Source organism: Rhinopithecus bieti, unplaced genomic scaffold (assembly GCF_001698545.2).
Source record: "Rhinopithecus bieti isolate Rb0 unplaced genomic scaffold, ASM169854v2 scaffold_52032, whole genome shotgun sequence".
Classification (NCBI taxonomy): domain Eukaryota; kingdom Metazoa; phylum Chordata; class Mammalia; order Primates; family Cercopithecidae; genus Rhinopithecus; species Rhinopithecus bieti.
In genome coordinates, this window is record NW_016821592.1 from 1774987 (window position 1) to 1798696 (window position 23710).

General features: G+C 42.6%; 1 protein-coding gene across 2 annotated transcripts in view; it reads right to left on the reverse strand.

The window, feature by feature from the left end:
* QPCT (glutaminyl-peptide cyclotransferase) overlaps positions 1 to 23710 on the reverse strand; it is a 55924-nt gene that overhangs the window by 4524 nt on the left and 27690 nt on the right. For both annotated transcript variants that reach the window (XM_017860454.1, XM_017860453.1), the window contains exons 2-4: positions 16877 to 17023; positions 9948 to 10226; positions 1421 to 1597 (exon numbers count right to left, since the gene is read on the reverse strand). In XM_017860454.1, coding sequence (XP_017715943.1) covers positions 1421 to 1597; positions 9948 to 10226; positions 16877 to 16951 — 531 coding nt within the window. In that variant the 5' untranslated portion in view covers positions 16952 to 17023. The remainder of the gene's footprint in view (positions 1 to 1420; positions 1598 to 9947; positions 10227 to 16876; positions 17024 to 23710) is intronic.

Consider the following 23710-nt stretch of genomic DNA (forward strand, 5'->3'; position numbering starts at 1 on the left):
CTTTTTGGGGACTTGGGCTCAAGTGAATGAATGAGATGCTGACCACATTCCCCTGGCCCATTAGGAGCTGCCAATGGATAACAGGAGGGAGCAAATGCCAACAGGAGGTGTGTTAGGGCCATAGAGGACATAGAATGTGGCCATTTGGACTTTTATAGGGTGAAGGTCAGTGACAGGGCAATGGGTAGGAATGAGTAGGGGTGCTGGGAATAAGCTATCAGTTCACAGATGGGGTGAGCTTCAGGGAGGGATGAAGGCACCGGGGAGAGTGAAGTCTCAAGGGTAGCATGAGGTTCCAAGTTGGGGTTAGTGAAGATGTGGGGACAGAATGAAGATCAAATATGGGAAGAGAGTCAGAGTCAGGAGAGGATGTAGGGGCCAGGGGAGGGATTAGGGATGGAGTGTGGGCCCAGGAATGGGGATGAAAATGAGGCTGTGTGTTGCACCCATTACTTAGTAATAATAGCAGGGTTTTAAGGCAGCATCAAAATATCCCCACCCCATGTCAAAATGCCACATCAAAACCAACACATCAAACTGTCATAGTCACACTGGAGTCACGGTAATGCTTTGAAGTCACAAGGAAATTCTTCACCCCCACCCCTCTTGTATTCCATTTCCCAAAGCCAGACTTATAAAGACCTCAAAGAAGGGGTTTGCTCTCTCCACCTCCGTACAGTACTGGGGGAATGTGCTCCCATCGGGCCCAAGTGAATCCGATGCTCCTGTAATCCAATTTTTTACATCATTTTATCATTTTAATTAAGCTCAGTCAAACATGGCTTCAAACCAGCAATCAATCAATATTTCTTTCTTTCTTTCTTTTCTTTCTTTCTTTCTTTCTTTCTTTCTTTCTTTCTTTCTTTCTTTCTTTCTTTCTTTCTTTCTTTCTTTCTTTCTTTCTTTCTTTTCTTTCCTTCCTTTCTTTCTTTTCTCTCTCTCTCTCTCTTTCTTTCTTTCATAGGATCTCCCTCTGTCGCCCAAGCTGGAGTGCAATGGAGCAATGATCGCTCACTGCAGCCTCGAACTCCTGGGCTCAAACAATCCTCCTGCCTTGCCTCTTGAGTAGCTTCAGATTACAGGCATACACAACCACACCCAGCTAATTATTTGATTTGTTGTAGAGATGAAGTCCCCTTATGTTGCCCAGTCTGGTCTCAAACTCCTGGGCTCAAGTGATCCTCCCACCTCAACCTCCCAAAATACTGGGATTACAGGTATGAGCCATGGCACCAGTTCAGAATCATTCTTTTTAGCTCTGGGATTCCTCAAAAACCCAATGCCTGCCAAGGAATGTTCTATCATAAACACTCTGCTCCAAGGATACTGTGGCATTTTTAGGTGTTTACTTGGCTTTTGCAACCTTTTCCGTGCAGGCAGAGCCTACAGCTACAGTGCCATGGAAATTGCCCAGACTAACCATGCCATGCAGTTGGCTGGTGCCTCTTGCTCCAGGTGGGTGCGGGGTCGATGCCATCTTTGCAGCTAAGTGTCGAGACCCATAGAGAGAATCTTGAGGAGACCAGTGAAGAAAAGCCTCTTCCCCATCAAAGAATATCAGCTGGAGTGACAAATCTGGCTTGGAGTCTGAAACAGTCTGGTAAAAACAACAATAAAAAGATAGCAAAAAAAAAATACTGTGATGATGAAAAATAGCATGATTTTCTATTAATTGGGCAAAAAGATAGATGTGCCATAAAGAAAGGAAGATACCAAAGCAAGTGAAACTATGCCAAAATTTATTCCACACCACTTCCGCTTCAAAAGTCACCACACCTCCCACAGTCCTCACCCATGTAAACCACCTTCTTCCATTCCCTCTGAAAATAGAAGTCTTTTATATTTTTTCTTACTCCTCACAGAATTTTGAAACAATGAAATTGCTCTGATGAATCGTGTGATACATCACCCCCACTTCCCCTACAGGAGGGTGTGTTGCCTCAGCTGCTGGGAGAGCCGTCAGTCACTTTAGGAATTGTCTCAGCTGCGCCTCCTGGGAGTGTCCTACATCCGGTGCTGACCTACACGGGTACTGGGGGCTCCCTAAAGAGCCATCATATCTCCAGAGCTCCCCAGAGGTTGGCTGAGGCCGTTGTTGAACCTGCACTGCAGCTCGACTTCTCCCTCGGTCCAACACCATTTCTTTCCCCTCCCTGATACCTGTGTTGATCCAAGGCCACTCCCTAGTAAGTGACCCAAATGCTAAGCTCCATATCAGTGGGTGCTTCCTGGGGAATCCAACCTGAAACAACCGTAAATCTTTCTTGCTTCTCACCTTATTTAAGTCTTCAATTTTGTACTGAGTCTAGCTTCAAGAGTCTGCCCTAGGAATGCTACAGAGACACAAAGAATAATAATTATAGCCCTTCCCTTGAAATAGCCTATACTTTAGTTGGATTGGGGAGAGATAAAACAAATACATGAGCATGGCAAAATGTGCCACCAGCCACAAATGTAACATAAAAGTCCTCTAGAAATTGGATAGAATGAGAAGCAAAATCTTGGAGTTCCAAGGAAGGCTTTATGAAAAAGACAGTGTTTGAACAGAACTAAAAAGAGTGACTAGATTCTGATTGATTTTACACTTTCCTCTGTCTGACAATAATCCCTGTCTTTCAGATTGGGCCTGTTACTCTAAACTTCAAAATCCTTCAATCCCACCGGAACCCCTAATCTATTGAATATTTCACCTTTTCGTAGTCCTTCACCCCCATAATATCCTCACTTCACTCTATATTTGGCTTAAATTCCAGTCAATCATTCCAATTGCTTACTAGCATACACCCTTAACTCCCTTGCCCCTCTCTGCCTTGGTCAAACTTTCATGGCAAAAACATAACATTAAGTCCCACTCTCTACCTACTTTGTGCCGGCACTCATGCAGCTAAACCTCGCCAGAGAAAAAATATATAACCACACTGTCTGGCCTTGCTTAAAGTTCATGACCACAAACCTCACACTGGCCTTTCATGTTGACTGGCAAGTCATGCTGTATTTTCTTAGTTCAGTCACTCTGGTACTCTTCTAAGATTTCACATTCCTCCTCTCCCTGCCACCTCACCCATCTTCATTCCCAACCGATGACCTTGATTTCTTTCTGTCATGCTCATATTAGATGCCAATCTTCTGCTTGTGCACAAAATCCTGTCCCCTTTCATCTGCTCAAGGACATTGCTCTAGCAAATGCTATTTCTCTCCTACATCATCAATCTAAGAAACATGCTGTTGCTTTTCTCATCTTAAAACATTTGACCTCACTATCTCCACCATCTACTGCCCAATTTTGTAATCCCATTTATAGCAAAAACCCCTTGAAGGAGTTGTCTATTCACACTGTCTCTAATCCCGCTTCTTAAACTTAGTCCAGTTGGGTTTTATCTCCACCATGTACTGAAACTGCTCTTGTCAAGAACACCAATGACTCTACATGGCTACATCCAGTGGTCAACTCTCGGTCTTCATCTCTCTTGACTTATCGGTCTTCATCTCTCTTGACTTATTGTCAGCATTTGACACAGTTAATCACTCCCTCCTGGCTACACTTGCTTCATTTGGTTCCTAAGATACTGTATTCCTCCTACCTTAGCACTACTGGTTCCCTTCATCTCCCTTCCCTCTTAATGCTAGAGAGCCCTGGGAACTTGCTCCATGGTTCTCTTCTCTTCTCTGTCCACACTCACTCACTCTCTCGATATCTCTTCTTGAGGCTTTAAATCATATATGTGTGGGTTTGTGTGTGTTGTCTTGTGTGTGTATGTGTGTGCTGTGTTGTGTGTGTGTATTATTATATGTAGAGAATTTTTAATATAACCATTTTAAAATAACAATAATAATATCGTAGAGATGGAGCCTTAGTATGTTGCCCACACTGGTCTCAATATATACATATATATTATATTATATTATACTATACTAATATTATATTATATTATATTATTACACACACACAACACACACACACAACACAACACACACACAACACACACATACACACACAACACAACACACACATACACGTATATGTCAATTCCAAAAAATATATCTCCAGCCCTGACTTCACTACCGATCTCCAGACTACATATTCAGCTGCCAAATGAAGATCTCCACACAGACGTTAATAGACACCTCAAACAAAGCGTCAAAACTCAGTTCCTGAGGTTCCCCCGGAAATGTGTTACCAACAGTCTCCTCAACCAAATGGATGGCAATACCACCCTTGCAGTCACTCAAACCAAAAGCCAGTGGGGATCTCTCTTTCTGTACTTTCCCATATACACAAACATCCCAATCCAGTTCGTCCTGCCTCTGCAAACTTATTTCCCACCATTCCTCACCACAGGCCTCTCTTTCATTTGCTTTGTTTTCTTTGAGCCTAATATGTCTTTACCATTATGTGGTCAAGCATTCCAGACACTATCACACCTTTATTCCTCGTGTGTCTGTCTGGTTTTGTTTTTTAAGAATGGGCCCTTCCGGAGCCCTCTGCTGCCTGCTCCAGCCTGGACTGACCACTAGGCCTGTTGCCCATCTGTTATCTTGGGGCTCCCCTCACCATCACTGTGCAGATTTCTGCCCCTCCTATATGGTACCCCCAGTGAGCTGAACTCCATGACTCCCTCTTCCTTGATTTTTTTCTTGATTTTTCTAGAGCACAGCTTTAAGCAATTTCTGGGGAGAAAAGTATGGTACATGGGAGTGAAAATTGTTGAGATTTACCTCTGAAAATGTCTTCATTCTATTTTCCTGTTTAATTTGTCTGGGCCTGAAGATTCTGGGTTGCAAATTAGTTTTATTTAAAATATTTAAATTTTATTTAAAATATTGTTTTCTAGCTCCCAAAGTTTCTACTGAGAAGTCCAGTGCCATTCTCACTCCCAATACTTTTTATATGATCTACTGGAATTGTTACAATTATTCTCCAGAAGTCAAAATCATCTCCTTTTTGTCATTCCTCTTTCTAAAAACAAAGATATTTATTCTACTTTAGGATCCAACTGTACTTTGGGAGGCCGAGACGGGCGGATCACGAAGTCAGAAGATCGAGACCATCCTGGCGAACACGGTGAAACCCCGTCTCTACTAAAAAATACAAAAAACTAGCCAGGCGAGGTGGCGGGCGCCTGTAGTCCCAGCTACTCGGGAGGCTGAGGCAGGAGAATGGCATAAACCCGGGAGGCGGAGCTTGCAGTGAGCTGAGATCCGGCCACTGCACTCCAGCCTGGGTGACAGAGCAAGACTCCATCTCAAACAAAAAAAATAAAATAAAATAAAACAAGAAAAGAAAATAAAATTGAAATTTTAATTTCCAAAAGCTCCTTCTTGTTGACTGATTGTTCTGTTATTGCAGCATTCTGGTTTTGTTTCATAGATATAATGTCTCGTCTTATCTCTGTAAGAATATTGGAACAGTGTCCTTCAAGTCATTTTCTGCTCTATTTCCTCCAACTTCATTTTAAATTTGTATTATTTGTTTTGCTTTCTTTCTTTTTTTTTTACATTTAAAAAAATTATTTATTTATTTATTTATTTAAGAGACAGAGTCTCACTCTGTTGCCCAGGCTGGAGTGCAGTGGTTCAATTACAATGCACTGCAGCCTTGAACTCCTGGGCTCAAGCAATCCTCCTGCCTTAGCCTCCCAAGTAGCTAGGACTAAAGGTGTGTGCCACCATAACCAGCTAATTTNTTGTTTCATAGATATAATGTCTCGTCTTATCTCTGTAAGAATATTGGAACAGTGTCCTTCAAGTCATTTTCTGCTCTATTTCCTCCAACTTCATTTTAAATTTGTATTATTTGTTTTGCTTTCTTTCTTTTTTTTTTACATTTAAAAAAATTATTTATTTATTTATTTATTTAAGAGACAGAGTCTCACTCTGTTGCCCAGGCTGGAGTGCAGTGGTTCAATTACAATGCACTGCAGCCTTGAACTCCTGGGCTCAAGCAATCCTCCTGCCTTAGCCTCCCAAGTAGCTAGGACTAAAGGTGTGTGCCACCATAACCAGCTAATTTTTTTTTTTTTTTTTTTTTTAGAGAGGGAGCCTCACTATGTTGCCCAGGCTGGTCTCAAACTCCTGGCCTCAAGCAATCCTCCCACCTCAGCCTCCCAAAGTGCTAGGATTACAGACATGAGCCACTGCTCCAGGCCCTTTCTTTCATGCTGGAGTCTGTCCTCAAATGTCTGGTCATCCTTTGTGTTCATTCATGTTAAAGAATAAGATATTAAAATGCTGGTTGGAGACACAGATTGGTTGGCTTCACTGCAGGGCAATCTGGTGCCCAGCCAGTGTTTTCATTGAGAATTACTGAATGTCACCATCTGGGATTTTTCTGTGGGGTGGTTCGCATTCTCTGAAGAAGAATTATTCAGTTTCCTATCTGATGGCTTTCTGGTGCTGAATATGGGAGAGAGACTGTAGATCTCACTGCTCAATGTGTAGGCTTTCACGTAATCTCCCTTGTTTCCATGGGGTACCTCACTGTCACCCTCCTCTATACTTGCTATTCTCAATTCCATAACCTCCCTGGTTCAAATTCTCTAGAAAAATATTTTCTCATCTCTGGCAAAGGCACAAGGGGCACTCACCTGCCTCTCTAGTGTAGGGTGGGAATCTCTATATCCACATACTCCTTCAACAGACTTCCAAACACTCTCCCCTCCAGCCCCTTCCTCACCCTGCCTTCCTCAGCTTATCACATCTCCAGTCCCTTTTTGGGATTCTATCAGGAAAATCACTAGCTTCTTCCATTTCTTCCCTCTCCAGGACAGCGTGACTTCTCTCCACTCTGATATGTCATCTGCCATTTCTCCATCCAACTTCTGTCTTTATATTGTGGTTCCTAGTCACAGATGTTCTCTAGTTTCTTCAAAAAGTGGAGTTTCCCTGATTGTTTTAACAGTGATTTCAAAGGAGAAAAAAAATTGTCTTTATCATCTGAAAACTAAGTTAATTTTATATGCTAATCATTCATACTGCTCCTTAATTATACCATGAGGAAAGCACAGTTTAATTTGATTTGAATCCTCCATAACTCCTGGAGAGCATTAAGCAGAGGACATGTTTGTGCAATATAAATGCACTCAGAGTTTAATAAGCATTAAATAATTAAACAGATTTTCTCATTGGCAAATGTTGTAAGGTGCTTACTTCAGTAGAGACATTCTAAGCTTCCAGTTGTTTAAAGGGCCTTGAAAGTTCTAGCTCCAAATCAGGCAACATAATCACAGAACAAGAGGGCAGAACGGGACCAGTTGGGACAAGAGGCATTCTGCTCATGCCCAGGGCAGAGGCAAAAGGAGGTAGTTTTTATCTCTTGCAGGTTTGACAGTTCAAGTACCTCAGTGAAACTTGAACAGCTGGGTGACTCCAGTGATCAGTACAATGATTTACTTTCATTCTGTTTGTCTAATATCCATTCATTTAGCCAGCAGTAAACTGTTGTGGACATTTATCCTGAGTCCCACGAGGCAACCTGCTCTTTTTGCTTCATTTCAGGAATGGCAGAAAAATAGCCATGGCCTTCGTCGTTAGTAACTCAGCCTAGTACCTGGGAGCTAGGAGAATCTGACTGGCCTGATGTATGAAGGTCTTCATGGTAACACTACGAATGCCTAATTACCAGTGTTCACATAGTCAGTGGGTTATCTGCAGTCTTTCCCCATTCAAGGTTGTATCAGTTAGCTAATGGCACAGTAATAGAATAGAATAACACCCCAAACACAGTGGCTTGAAATGCCATTATGTATCTTCCTGGGATACATAACCTCTGTTGGTCAGCTAGGGACCAGCTGATCTAGAATGGGTTTGACTGGAGCAGCTCTGCTTCACCGTGCAGTCAGTAAGGTTGGTTCTGCTCCAGGTGTTTCATCCTTCTGCTGGGACTGGCAGACTAGCCAGGGCATGCCATTCTCATGGCTATGGCAAAGACATGGGAGAGCAAGCCCAATGGTACAAGCACACTTCCAGCCTCTGCTTGTGTCACCTCTGCTAACGTTCCATGGGCTAAGGCAAGTCAAATAACCAAGTCCAGAGTGAAGGGATGAGGAAGTACAACCAGCTACAATGGGAGGGCACAACAAAGTTACCAGACAAAGGATGCAGATGTGTAACGACAGTCCTATTACTGGAGAGAAGTGGGGCTATGAAGAGTTGGGAACAATCCAGTCTACTTACCCAGTGCTCTTTCAGGTCACTTTCCACCACCGTCTACCCAATCCATCACCGCTGAAGAACTTAACTCCTCAATACAAATTTAGTTAAAACATGTAAGTGGAAGAATAAATCTGATACTCTCAAAGTCTGCATTCAAACACAGCCTCTTAAAAAAATTGCCCACCTCGGGGCTGGGCGCGGTGGCTCAAGCCTGTAATCTCAGCACTGTGGGAGGCTGAGACAGGCGGATCACAAGGTTGGGAGATCGAGACCATCCTGGCTAACACGGTGAAACCCCAACTCTACTAAAAATACAAAAAATTAGCCAGGCGTGGTGGCGGGCACCTGTAGTCCCAGCTACTCCCGAGGCTGAGGCAGGAGAATGGCGTGAACCCGGGAGGTGGAGCTTACGGTGAGCCGAGATCGCACCACTACACTCCAGCCTGAGCAACAGTACAAGACTCCATCTTAAAAAAAAAAACAAAAAAAACAAAAAAACAAAAAAAAACCCACCTCACCATGTATCTCTAACAGAAAGGATTACTATGAGAATGTATATGTTGATTTGAATTTTTTTAATGATGACCCCAATCAATAATTCATTCAGACCTTTCTATTAATATTTCTGGTCACCAAAAGCAGGTAGAGCTATATGGGAAAAAGCAAAGGAGTTCACTCAGAGAAAATACATCCATTACACAGAGCAATGTCTTCAAATCATACTTCATTTTGTGTCCTTATACTAGAAGTGCAAATATGAAAAATCAGACTTTTGCATCAGCTTCTGAACTCCTTCATCCAATTGCTGGGGAAGGAAACTAGTTAAAAGCAGGGCAATGCATGGGACAAAGGCATTGTAGAAGGCTCAGAAGACAAAACAAACCAAAAAATTAGTGAAAAGGAGACTGAGAGGGTATAAACAAATCTTGCTTTCTTCAAGTTCAGCATATCCAGCAAAAATAGAACCAAATATCTCTATTACTTCCATTACAAGATAAACCTTTCACTTCTTTACCCCAATTGTATCAAAGGCTGGACCATTCATAAAGCTCTGAGGGGGGAACAAAGCATTTGTTGCCTGAGAACAAAGTTTTTTGTTTTTGCTTTGTTGTGTTTACTTGGTTATGAGTGATATCAGAACAAAATGTCTTCATCTAGTTTAGCACTTTTTCCCCATATACCCTTAAGAACACCAAGACTGAAATAACATCTGAGAGTCCCAGAAGTATTTTGAGCTGAGAGCATAACAAAAGCTCTGCTATGCTACATAAAGTGGAGCTGAGATTCACAGATAATAACAATAATGCATTTCTGCTTCATGCTTTTTCATCTTGATAGGTCTGAATTTCCCACTCTCCACTTCAGAACCACTTTGCTGCAACTCCCTCCTCCAACCCAAGAGCCACCATCTCTCAGATCAGAAGGTTGTAATGTTTCATGGTGGAAGAAACAAGAAGAAATAAACACAGTTCATTACAAAACACAATTCTCATACTATACCTGAAACAAACTTCCTCCTTCATTTTTCACAAAGAAATGTTGCATTTAATTTAATGTGCATTCAAGGCTGAGAAATCAGGTACCAATTAATGAATGCTTTGCCACGTATCTTAAGTTTATTGCCCATGGTTGACATTCCAAATCATGAAATCTTTCAATTAACATTCATAATAAAAATATACCAAAAGTCTCCATTTCTAAATGGAGACTTCTCATTTCACCAAGGATTCTAGAATTCACTCTGAGTTACTGCTAATGTACTTTACCCTAGGAATCAACAAGCAGAAAACAGATACCTTTAAGGAAAGGAGTTTCTTGTCTAAGGCACGAGCGAGTTCCAACATCATTGCACATGGCACAGCTGAATCAGTGGCTCCTACAAACACTCTGTTGTCCCAATGGGAAAAATACTTGGAGTCATAGTGGCAGGCGAGGACCAAGTGTCGTTTAGCAGTGGGATTGAGGGTGCTGATGATATTTGAGAAAGACCGGTACCCATAGGGTGTCTGACTCAAGAAGGTGTCTATTTCCAAGACCCAGTCAGCCTGAAGCCTCTGAATTCGCTGCATGATGTGCTGATCAAAACAAAAACCAAAAATTTAGATCTAAACAAACAGCTTTCATTTGTTAACTGTGATTCTAAAACTTTAAGCAGTGCCTTTCAAATTAAAATTGCAATACACGCTTATTGTATTAACAGCAATATTATTGCAATTAATAATTGCTTTGTATTGTTATCATAATTAATAGCATTTGTCCTGTTTAAAGGAGAAGCTAATCCTCTTGCCTCTCCCCTAAACTTCCCCTTACTAATCAATCTCAACCAATTGTTAATATTAACCAAGGTTAATAGTTTGATGCAGATCTTTCAACATATCTTCTCCTTGCTTATGCAAACCTACAGTAGCACACAAACACATATATTTGGCAGAGGGGCATATGTTTTTATAGGAAAAGAATCCTACTTTTTACATTACTCTCCCCTTGCTTTTCTCATTTAACAATATATTATGGACACGTCTACAAGTCAGGAGACAGAGATGCAGTTCAGTAATAGTAAAGTACACTTTTAGTATTTCTAGGAGGCTACAAAGGCATGTTTGAATAATTAAGTAAACCAGCATCCTACAGGTCTCTATCTCTAAGCTCTTCAAAGACAAGAACTGCAAATGGTAGCTCTTTCTGTCCCAAGTGCATAACATGTGTCCAAGTCCAGCAAATGCTTTATATGTAGTGAACACGAATAAAAGATACTGATGCTCACCTGCTAAGGATAATGTTGAAAGCTCCCATAGCTGGGGGGTGGTTGGGGTTATTTCAGATCTCTGCTCACTCTAAGAATTAGTAAGCAACCCTGAACCATAATAACATATCAAGCAGCTTTCCCTCTGCACCCGAGGCAGGTGGAGACGTGCTGCAAATGCTGGCAAATAAAAAAGAGAATCTCTTTCCCCATCTCTGCTAGCCACCTTGAGCCTTATAAGGCAACATAGTGACTTACAGAAGAAAGCAACAGGTGGGGAAAGTAACATCACTTCAGGAACTAGAAGTATCTTTTTAAAGAACATATAGAATTTGTGATGTGAGAAGTTATAGGTGAGTTCATTGCTGGTTCATTTGCCTTTTCCCATCCTTATTTTATCTTGGCTTCACTTTCCTATGTTCCTTGGTTTTTTGTTGTTGTTGTTGTTGTTGTTTTGTTTTGTTTTGTTTGTTTATTTTGTTGTTGTTTTTTAACAGGGCTTCACTCAGTCACCCAGGCTGTGCAATGGCGTAATCTCAGCTCACCGCAACCTCCGCCTCCTGGGTTCAAGCAATTCTCCTGCCTCAGCCTCCTGAGTAGCTGGAATAACAGACACATGCCACCATGCCTGACTAACTTTTTTTTTTTTCTTCTGTAGAGATGGAGTTTTGCCATATTACCCAGGCTGGTCTCAAACTCCTGGGCTCAAGTGATCCATCCGCCTCTGCCTCCCAAAGAGCTAGGATTATAGGCGTGAACCACCATGCCCAGGCCGTTCCTTTTGTTTGTTTTGTTTTTTTTTTTCAAATATCATATACATCATTGTAAATTGCCTTAATTTATTTTTATAAAAAGTCAAACGACAAACTAACATCAAAATAACTGACAATTTGTCCCTCAATTAACATCTAACCAAAAACCAACATTTCAGATCTAAACAGTTCAGATCTAGTCAGTTTAAATCTGGGATGGACCTTAAGATGATAAATGAATAACTGGAAATGAATGTGAAGGCTTTCTTTTTTTTCCTCCTCCAAAGAAATGCAGGATTTTCTATCCTAGCCAAGTCCCATGTGGCCTGCGCTCACTAATGCGACATGACACGTAGGCAAGAGCCTCAAAAAAACTGTGACAGGAAGCTCCCAAGGAAAGGGGAATTTAAATAGCAGGACGACACTGAGCCTACCGTCAGTCCTGCAAAAGCCAACTAAACAAATGATTCCCCAGCTAGAGGCTCCTTGCTTTTAATAGTGGGTGGACTTTGTCCTAAAGAGCATTGTGTATGCAGTACCTTACCTTTTCTATTGCAAATTTACATGCTGTCTTATCACCTCATCAAAAGAAATGTTTATAATCTTTTTTGAAATCAGCATTCATAACTCTCCACAATTTGTAGTACTGTGCTTTGCTCACAGTAGGCTATCAGTAAATATGGGTTCATTCTAACAGTAAATACGAATTGATTTAATGAGAATATATAAAACTATATGATACAAAGCATTAATAGTTTGAATAGAGAGAAAGCACTATGCATCTAACATGAGTTTTTCTGCAGACTATGAAAATGAGTTATCCCTAGACTGTAAAAAATAATAATAATAAATAAAATAAAATAAATTCCATAAAATGGGTCATTAAAAAAAAAAAGCATATACTCCAGAACATCTGGTATCCAGATGATGAAATGCTCCATAAAATGGCTTCTTCAACACCAATTGCAGATTGCAAGCTTACAAAATGAATTGGAATTTTTTAAAATATATCTGTTAGCATTAATCAGAAGACGCACACAAACTTATTTCTCAACTTGTTACCAGGTCTTGTTCATAATTTCTGATGACCTTGTTGACACTAAAGTCCATAAGAGAATCAGCAAATATCCTCAAAAGAGTTTTTCCTGAAGCAACTTTTTTCTTTTTTTGAAACGGAGTCTCAGTCTGTTGCCAGGCTGGAGTGCAGCAGCACAATCTTGGCTCACTGCAACTTCCAACTCCCTGGTTCAAGCAATTCTCCCGCCTTAGCCTCCCCCGGAGAAGCTGGGATCACAGGCACGTGCCACCACGCCCAGCTAATTTTTGTATTTTTGGTAGAGACAAGGTTTCACCGTGTTGGCCAGGATGGTCTCGATCTCCTGACCTCATGATCTGCCTGCCTCAGCCTCCCAAAGTGCTGGGATTACAGGCATGAGCCACCACACCTGGCCCTGCAACTTTTTGTTCAGTGTAAATATTTTTTGTTTATCTTAGCAGCTAAGATAAATCATCTTTATAAACAATCAAATTGGCTGCATAATCTAATTAGTTCACAAATATCCCTTGTTGTTTTGTTTTTGGCTTTCAGACTTAGTCTACAAGTCCCCACCAGAAGTCTCTAGCGGAACTCCCCAAACTACCATTACTATCATACAAATACCCCTAAGCAGGGAGTGCGTGGCTGTGGCAGGGAATCTAAAGCAGTTGCGCTTCCCCAGTACTAAAGCAGCTAAGGGCTGGGCCCTCTAGGAGTGCTAAAAAGCAATTCAGAATATAGATCACACTTTGGGTTGCTATACATGTATGTTTTAAAATGGAGAGGACAGAAAAAAGGAGAAAGAGAAAGAGTGAGAGAGATGGAGACAGGGATAAAGCAGAGATGGATGGAGACTGAGTAGAGAAAGAAAAAAAATACAAAGATGAAGATATGAGCACGAGAGAGAGGCTATTACAAGATAGTCTACTTCCAAAGAGTGGTAGGGGGATTTATTCTAGGTTAACACTAGTGAATGATCCTGGGTTTCATTTAATTAAACGTAAATTCTAGTTTCCAGGTTCTGAGCAACAATGACATCAGTAGACCAGATTTGTTTGGAGGAAGCTGATTTTCCAGTTTGCGCTAAGTCTGCAAACACATCGTTGTCAGGATGCTGACTTCTGCCACCCAAAGACTCAGGTACCTCTTTCCACTTGAATGCACCATATATGAGTCCCTCAGGCTCCTCCTCTTAGGGGGCTGGACTGAGGGTGCACCTGGGATCTAATGATACTCAGTTTCGGTGGCTCAGATGCACTGTGGATCTGTGGGGGATTTTACCTCCTGAAGTTTCTAGTTTGCCTCTTTCAGACAAAGGATATTGCTTGCCCATTTGTGAGACTTTATCATCCTAATTTTTTAATTTTTTATTTCTATCTTATAAATCAATGAAATAGCCCCAAATGTATTATCTTTAAATTATTTATTTTACAAATAACTCATCTCCTCAAAATAAAATTTCCTAATAATCCAATAGGCAGCTTTGGGGTCATCGATCAGAGACCAGGAAAACACATAATGTGGGACAGGTTTCCCCTAAAATATTCTCTTTCTGTAAAAGAGAATCCATAGTAATGCACATCTTTACTGATAACTATAAAAGTTAATTCACAAACCAATTTTACATCAAGTTTACCCTTTTTTAATATTTAAGGATCTTCTCTAGTTATATCCTTGAAACTCTAAATTATAAAACATCTCATCTAGTGTTCAAAAAGTCCTCAGGAGAAAAAAAAAGATTCAATCATTTTTGTTTCAATTCAGTTCTACATGAAAGGATCTAATCTTAGTCAAATTAAGGCCATTCGTGTAGTTCCCTCATAATTACTCTGTCATCTACCTCACTTTCAAAATGAGAATTCCTTTGTCTTCCACAGCTTAGAAGATAAGTCTCTAAAAATTAATGGTAATTTTCTTATCAAAAAATTCTAAAATGGAATCTAAGTGAGATATCTAACATAGCCATCAGCCAGACCATGCATAGGCAGCCCCGCAGTAGTTCCCAACACATTCTAAAATACTGTCTATAAATTTCTCATTTGCTTCCACCCCCATATGATAGTGGAGAATGTTATTGAAACTTTAGCAACACTTTTAAATGAATATGTATCTTTTTAATTACAACAGTATCTATGTATATTATTTATGCTATATACTGTCTTCTGTTGAAGCTAAAGATCAACTAGCAATGTTTATTGTGTTCATGGATTTCCAGAGCCTGCAGGCGAGGAACCTCAGGCCTGAAGTATGCATATCATTTCTGGGTATATACAGTGCTCTGGGCAAATGGTATGGGGAAATAAAAGAGGTTGAGTTGAATGGGAAGAGTAAGCATCAGAGACCTCGATATTTTCTAACAAGGAACTGAGGCTTTTGGAAAATGCCAGTTAAGTGCCCTGACCTTCTTTTAAGAAAATGCTTGAGAGATAAGGCCCAGGCAATATTGTTAAAGTGAATGGTATGTGCATTACTGCCCAACTTGGGCATAAGAAGATCGAGAGCTGGAGACATTTGAGGGCACGAAGCACAGAACTGATTCCTCCCAGCTCTCCAGTGATAAGATAGAGATCTCAAGCAGATTCTGGCCTCATCACTGGTACAAGTATAACCTTGAGCAAGTTAATTCATATACCTCAACCTCAGATCTTTTTAAATTCCTAACATTGAGATAATAATAGCATCCACATACTGTTGTGAAGGCTGAATGAGATGATCTATGCAAAGAATTCAGTAAAGTACCTGACCCAGAAAAACTGCTCAGTGAAAGTCAGCCATCATCGCTATTATTCTTCGCTCTCCCTAAAGGTTAGACAGAACTAAGGTGCCTGCAGGTTGTCTACTGTCTAATTCCTTGGGAGAAGCCAGAGCTATTCAGATGGAAGACAAGAGGCTAATGGGGAGACAGACATATGGATATCTAGGCTAGCCTGAGGGGCAGAGGCTACCCACTGGGTAGAAAGAAGAGCCCAGCCCGGCTCGGTGGCTCACACCTGTAATCCCAGCACTTTGGGAGGCTGAGAGGCAGATCACGAGGTCAGGAGATAGAGACCATCCTGGGAAACGTGGTGAAACCCCGTCTCTACTAAAAATACAAAAATTAGCTAGGCGTGGTGATGTGCACCTGTAGTCCCAGCTACTGGGGAGGCTGAGGCAGGAGAATGCCTAGAACCCAGAAGGCAGAGGTTGCAGGGAACCGAGATCGTGCCACTGCACTCCAGCCTGGGCGACAGAGCGAGACTCTGAAATCGAAAGGAAGAGCTCAAGAGCTGGGCACCTGGGACTTGCAGTTTTCACTCTGGGCACAGCAGTGGGTGCCAAGGTCTTTTGCCTGAGGAGTTTCTGAAGAGGATGTGACGGGCCAGTCCCATTCCTTCCCAAGTGGCCCCTTAAAATGGGGTAGTTTGAAAAAAACAGATATTCAGAGGTGAGGTTTCAGATTGCTTAGGAAGATCGACATTGAACAGGCAGAGACATCCAAGGTCTGGCCCAGCTTATTCTACCCTCCACGATGATGGTAAAATCAATGGGTCTTGAAATCAGTTTAGTGGGTTATGACTAGCATTTTTTTAAGAACGAATAAAATAGAACTGACAATATCGCAGTAAAATGCAAGTTTAAATAAGAGTATTTTTCATGGAAGTTTTGTTTCAGTTAAATATACCAGTACGTTTGTGTGTATAAAATGTAAAATCCATTTTTTTTACTTTCTGTCAGAGTCAGAATTTTGAGAAGCACTGCCCTGGAGAAATGTAGCTTATCACCAGCCTTAACTCTCCCTCCAGGGAGAATACAATTTCCCTAAGGCAAGTGATGGCCTGATAGTACAATGATACTCTTGGCCCAGAACCTTTAAGCAAGGACTCCCTAAGGCTGTTGCTGTTCATTGCTTAGGATTCAAGAAAACTTGGTTGGGAGACTCGGGGTGTGTAACTGAATGGTCAAGAGTTAAGGACTGCGTAATGTTGTACCCCAAATAGAGACTTCACACATAAACTATTGACATTAACATGCACCACTTAGTATTCAGAACAGACATGTACTCTCAGTCGTTTGATTTTTCTTGGTTGACTATTTGGTGAATAAGGAGATGACAGATCTGAATATTAGACACCTCAGAACTTCAGCCATAACATTATCCCTCATGGGAAAGCAAAGTATTCACACAACCTGGAGGTTTATGTCCCATGTTCTCACCTGACGAGCAGCATAGCTTCCAGGGGATCCTGGGTATCGCTCTATCAGCAACGGCTGTAAGTCATTTCGCCACATTCCAGAGATACTGGTGCCTTCTGCAATTTGCCGAAGAGCCGATGAATTCAAAATGGCTGGTTGGTGATAATTCTGAGGATTTAACGAAATCATTTAACTGGCTATCATTTCATAATATGTTTAAGACTCTGATATGTTTGCAATTAATTGCTTAAAACTTCAAAATAAGGGAGAACTTTATGTCAAATTAGGTAATTAAACTACTCAACTTTAAAATTGGGCTGTTAGGGCCAGGCACGGTGGCTCAAACCTGTAATGTTAGCACTTTGGGAAGCTGAGGCAAGAGGACTGCTTGAGCCCAGGAGTTTGAGACCAGCTCTAGCAACATAATGAGACCTTGTCTCTACAAAAAATGAAAAAATTAGCTGGGTGTGGTGACCCATGGTGTGTGCCCGTTGTTCCAGCTACTCAGGAGGCTGAGGTGGGAGGATTGCTTGAGCCCAGGAGGTCGAGGTTGCAGTGAGCTGTGTTACTGAGCCCTCCAGCTGAGCAACAGAAGACCCTGTCTCAATAAAAAATTTAAAAATAGGCCCGGCGCGGTGGCTCAAGCCTGTAATCCCAGCACTTTGGGAGGCCGAGACGGGCGGATCACGAGGTCAGGAGCTCGAGACCAGCCTGGCTAACACGGTGAAACCCCGTCTCTACTAAAAAATACAAAAAAAAAAAAACTAGCCTGGCGTGGTGGCGGGCGCCTGTAGTCCCAGCTACTTGGGAGGCTGAGGCAGGAGAATGATGTGAACCCGGGAGGCAGAGCTTGCAGTGAGCTGAGATCCGGCCACTGAACTCCAACCTGGGTGACAGCGAGACTCCGTCTCAAAAAATAATAATAATAATAATAATAATAATAAATAATTTAAAGAAAAAGAATTTCCATCTTGGGCTCATTCGTTCATTCATTCATTCATCCCCACTTGTGACAGCAGGGAGGTCTAAGCTTCTCGGGCTTGTTAGCACCAGCAGGGCCTGGACCAAAGTGTGCACTTGGTTGGTGGGTGTGAACTAATGCCTTACCTTGAGGAAGGGGCGCTAGCGGTGGCCGTGAGGACACGGGGTGCACTGTGGATCAGGACCTTCCTGGCCACATCTCTGGGGCTGTCAGGGTGCTGCTGGAGGGCAAGGCTGGCACTTCACAGGGTTCGCAGGGCTACAGGACGCTTTCTGCGGAGGCTCATTCCAGGATCCACCCCCTTTCTGTCTTGATCCCTTGTCAAATGAGCTTCAGGGTGAGACTTGAGCCAGATCTGGTTCCTGGAGGCTTTGACCCCAGCCGGTTGGAGTTTGAAGCGCGTCATGAGAACAGAACGGTCTCTTGGCGCCGTCTAGTGGCAGAGGAAGACGTGTTGCATGGAATTTTCTTCTGCTTGTAGAGGGCCCACCTCCCCAGCCTGCTGCCCATCCATCCTGGTGACCCCAGCAGGCTCACCTTCCCAAGGTCACCTGGCTTGCTTGTCCAGGGTCACAGAACAAGTAAGGACGATGACCAGAACGAAAATGCCAGCCTGCACCTCACTGCCCACGGGGAAGACGTTAGTGAATCTTGTCTCTACCTGGGCAGACAATTCCCACCTGGCTCTCCTGACCCCTGGATTAACCCAGGCTGCCTGCAGACGCTCAAAACCTCTGACACCGCCCTGAAGTTTCCCTCTGGTGGTGTGTGGCCCCTTCTCTTACCAAAAGCTGTCGGTGTCCCCAGCCAGGACCACTACTCCCTGGGTGTGCTGGGCTCCATCTCCTCTCAGGGTATCACCTCTAAAATTCTTCCCTTGCTCCCAGATGTTCTCTCTCCCCCCTAGATTTTTTCCACTGCTATCGGAGCTATTCTATCCCTTCTTTAAAATGAAAAAAAGGAAGCCCTACCGTAGCCCACTGCCAGCACCTTTCCACTGCCTCGCTGCCCTTTCTAGCAAAACTCCTTGAGAATAAGCATATGTGGGCATTGCCTTTCCCACCCCATCCCCACACTCATGGACAGGCACTCTTGGCAAGGTCGCCAGTGGCTTCCGTGTGGCCAAATCCAGCGACCAGTTCTCAGTCCTCATCTTGCTTGACCCGTGGACACAGTGATGCAGCCGGCACTCCCTCCTTCTCTGAATACCACCTTCACCTGGCTTTTGGTGGCCGCACTCTCCAGATCCTCCTCGTCACCAAGGTTCCTTCTCCAGTCTCCTCTGCTGGATCCCAGTCTTTGCGACCTCTAAAGGTTGGAGGGGCCCAAGCCCCCTGGCTGCTTTGTGTTCTATCAACGCCCTCTTCAGCGCCCCTCTAGCCTTGGATTTCTTTTTTCTCTTTTCTTTTCTTTTCTTTTCTTCCCTTTCTCTCTCTCTCTCTCTCTCTCTCCTTCCTCCCTCCCTCCCTTCTCTTTCTTTCTTTCTTTCTTTTTTTTTAGATGGAGTTTCGCTCTTGTTGCTCAGGCTGGAGTGCAATGGCACGATCTCCACTCACCGCAACCTCTGCTTCCCGGGTTTAAGCGATTTTCCTGCCTCAGCCTCCCGAGTAGCTGGAATTATAAGCATGTGCAAAATTAGTACCCAGCTAATTTTGTATTTTTAGTAGAAATGAGGTTTCTCCGTGTTGGTCAGGCTGGTCTCGAACTCCCGACCTCAGGTGATCCATCCTCCTGGGCCTCCCAAAGTGCTGGGATTACAGGCGTGACCCACCGCACCCGGACCTTTTCTTTTTTTTGAGACAGGATCTCACTCTTGTCAACCTAGCTAGAGTGCAGTGGCACAATCATGGCTCACTGCAACCTCAACCTCCCAGCCTCAAATGATCCTCCCACCCTGAAATGATCCTCCCACCTCAGCCTCCTGAGTAGCTGGGACTACAGGCACATGCCACCATGCCTAGGTAATTTTTGTTTGTTGTTGTTATTTTTAGTAGAGATGAGGTATTGCCAAGTTGCTCAGGCTGCTCTCAAATTCCTGGGCTCAAGGATCCTCCTGCCTCAGCCTCCCAGAGTGGTGGGATTACAGGCATGAGCCACTATACCCGCCCAAGTCTTCCTTGGATTTTCAATACAGCCATGCGTTGACTCCCAACCTTAGAAGGTGGTGTTCTACTGTTGTTGGGTGGAATGTTCTAAGAAATGTCAATTANTTTGATATATTAGGTTAAATGAAGTATATTATTAAAATTAATTTTACCCTTTTTCCACTTTTTAATGTGACTACTAGAAAAATTAAAATTACATATGTTTCTTTCATAATTTTTTTTTTTTTTTTTTTTTTGTTAAGCTGGGGTTTCTCTCTGTCACCCAGGCTGGAGTGCAGTGGTGCAATCTGGCTCACTGCAACCTCCACCTCCCAGGTTCAATCAATCCTCCCACCTCAGTCTCCTGAGTAGCTGAGTCATTATTTCTTTTTATTATTTTATTTTAGATGGATTTCATTCTTGTTGCCCAGGCTGGAGTACAATGGTATGATCTTGGCTCACTGCAACCTCCGCCTCCTGGGTTCAATCAATTATCCTGTCTCAGCCTCCTGAGTAGCTGGGATTACAGGCGTATGCCACCACACCCAGCTAATGTTTGCATTTTTAGTAGAGCGCGGTTTCATCATATTGGTCAGGCTGGTCTCGAACTCCTGACCTCAGGTGATCCACCTGCCTCGGCCTCCCAAAGTGCTAGAATTACAGGCGTGAGCCACCACACCTGGCCCTGAATCATTATTTCTATTAGACAGTGCCAATTCAGATGATTGTTGCAATTCCTTTCAGCCTGAGATTGGTGAGTCTATAGCCAACTAAATAGTAAACTTTTTAACTTCAATTAAAATTATTTTTAAATTCCATTAAAGTTCACATAACATTCATATTTGTATTTTGATGACTTTACACATACTGTATATTCTTATGATACTGGTAATGATGAACCATTCATTCATTACATGTTTATCAGGCACCTAATAATGGAATGTGTTACTCCTCCTCAACAGGAAGAGAATAATTGATCAGATGACTCCTTCCCTAAGGGGAAGGATAAGGATGACATAAGAATATTGAATTATTTGGAGGACAAAACAGAAGTTAGGAGAGGCCTATTTTATAGTTCCTTTCAGGACCAGCGTTAGTTGAATGCGTTTAAGTAGTCAGGCAAGTATTTTCATTCCATGTGATCCAGTCCATGTGACTGGTGTGAAACTGGACTTCAGATAATGCTTATTGCCTAATTACTTATACTCATCTACACTCTGAGATGGCTGTTTACTCTCCAGTACTTACCATGCAAAGAGCATGGGCTATAGGATCAGACAGACCCTCTCAACTCAGCACCCCACCACCTACTAGCTGTAACTCTTTCCAGGTTACCAAACCTCAGTAAGGCTCAATTTCCTCATCTGTAAAACAGAGATAATAACACCTGAATCCTAGGGTAACTAGAATTAAGTGAACTAACATATGTAAACTGCCATAGTAAATATTCAATGTGTTAGTTATTATTTCCTTCTATCAAACACTAAAGAGCCATAGAATGAATGAATTTTAAAGTTGGAAAAGCCACTTAGAGATGCTCTAGTCTCCAACCTCTTTCATTTATATTTGTGGAAACTGAGATTCGTAGAAACCAGTTGACTTCCTGAGGTTGAAGGAGAGTTATAGGTAAATCCACAAAAAGATCCTGTCTGTGGATTTCCAATCCCACGCTAGTTTTACTCTGCCTCACTGTATCATTTATGCACTTCCAGTTTATTCCCGAATATTGATGGTGTGCCTGAACATCAGAAGATTTGTGTTTGTTTATTGGTAGGACATTTTAAAATATTTTCCTTGATAAACTTGTCAGTGCAGGCTTTAAATCCCTTGGTACCTCCAGAATCTAAGTCCTCATGCCAGTTCCCAAACAGCAGTTGGAAAAAGAAAGCTGAAGCTGAAGCTGAAAGACAAAGCAATAGAAATGTGCCAAGGGATAAGAAGAATACGGAGGCAAGAGGTCAGAAGATTTCCATGGTTAATTATTACTCAACCTGGCCAACAGAAGCCTGTCTGGTCTCCCCACTCACCCTTGCTCACCATGCTTCGGTCACCCTGGCATTTGGCCAGGCCTCAAATGCTCTGAGGTTATGCCCTCATGAGGCTTTGGCATCTGCGGTGCCTTCTGCCTTACAAGTTGTTTCCCTTCCTCTTCACCTGGCTAACTCCTGCTCACTTCAGCTTGCAGCTTGGAGGCCACTTCTTTGTGTGTTTACTTGTTCAGTGTCTGTCTTTCGTGCAAGACATCAGCTCCATAAGGGCTGGAACTCCCTCTCTCTCTGTTGCTTACCTCTCTCTCCCACACAGGCCACACAGGGCCTGGTTCATCTTGAGCATTTGATAAATATTGGGCAAATTAATCAAAAAAGCAATCAACAGATGAACTATCTTTCTAAAATTATCTTTGCTAAGACTGTATTTATATAATAATAAAGTAACGTGGGCATTTTTCTGCATTGTAAATACCAAATCAGTTGAATGCACAAGCAAGCATAAAGACAGAAGAGACAGGTGGCTACCTGGTGCAATGGCCAGGAAGTGCTGTGGTTCAAAGTTATTGGGCTGGCCGGGCGCGGTGGCTCCAAGCCTGTATCCCAGCACTTTGGGGGCCGAGACGGGCGGATCACAAGGCAGGAGATCGAGACCATCCTGGCTAATACGGTGAAACCCCGTCTCTACTAAGAATACAATAAAACTAGCCGGCGCGAGGCGGGCCTGTAGTCCCAGCTACTTGGAGGTGGAGGCAGGAAGAAGGCCGTGAACCTGGGAAGGTCAGATGCTTGCCAGTGAGCTGAGATGCCGGCCACCCGCACTCCAGCCCTGGGCGGCAGGGAGCCAGACTCCGTCTCAAAAAAAAAAAAAAAAAAAAAAAAAAAAAAAAAAAATAACAAAAGTATTGGGCTTTGCTCTTTTTGAATTTCTGACATTCGATGCTTCTGATGATGAAGAGCTGGGGTGACCCAAGCAGTCACTATGACAACCAAAACTGTTGTGTAAAAAGCTGCTTGACGAGTAGCTCCTTGTCTATTTACTGTCCAATACTCTATCCCAAAGCCCATCTGGTCACTGTGGACAGAAGCTTTCACTCCACGTCCAGAGTGAAACGAAATCACTTGTGTTTAAATAGCTGGTTTCTAGAGGCTTGAAAGAGCTCTTAAGATATTTAAGAAAAACCAGGAACAAAATAAATGTCCCCTCCCTCAAGCATCTCTAACTATAAGAGACACTGTGGATGAAACCTAGTCGGCAAATAGCACCAAAAAATGCTTAATGGATAACTAAAGGGTAAATTCAGCAGACAGGCCAGGCCTACTGATGCTCATGAATCTAAAGACTTACATGTGTTTGCTCCTCAACCTCCTGGGCTCAACCATTTAATTACCATACTTCGGTAAAGAGCCCTGACTCTCCTTGCCCCTCTGGGGGCAAAGATGCCCCTGTAAAATTGCAGAGTTAAAAGCTTCCCAGTAACTGAAGGACAGAGAAGAGGAAACAATCAACTACACTCAGGCAATTACTTAAGCCTTCTATTCATTAAAGCACTGTGTGGAAAAGCATTTGACTTTCCCAACCTAAATAGCATGCATTCAATGTTTAAGGGGTCTTATTCTCAGAACTCAATAAATATACAAATTTAAGTGGAGATGAGATGAATGAGTAAGAGGAAAAGCTGGAAAGAAAGAGTGAGCTCAGCAGGGGGAAAGTAACTCAGGCAAAAACAAAGTTGAGCCCAGTGGTAAATGCAAACCCCAATTTACTGTAGGGTTATCTCAGTTAAAAGATACTTAGACA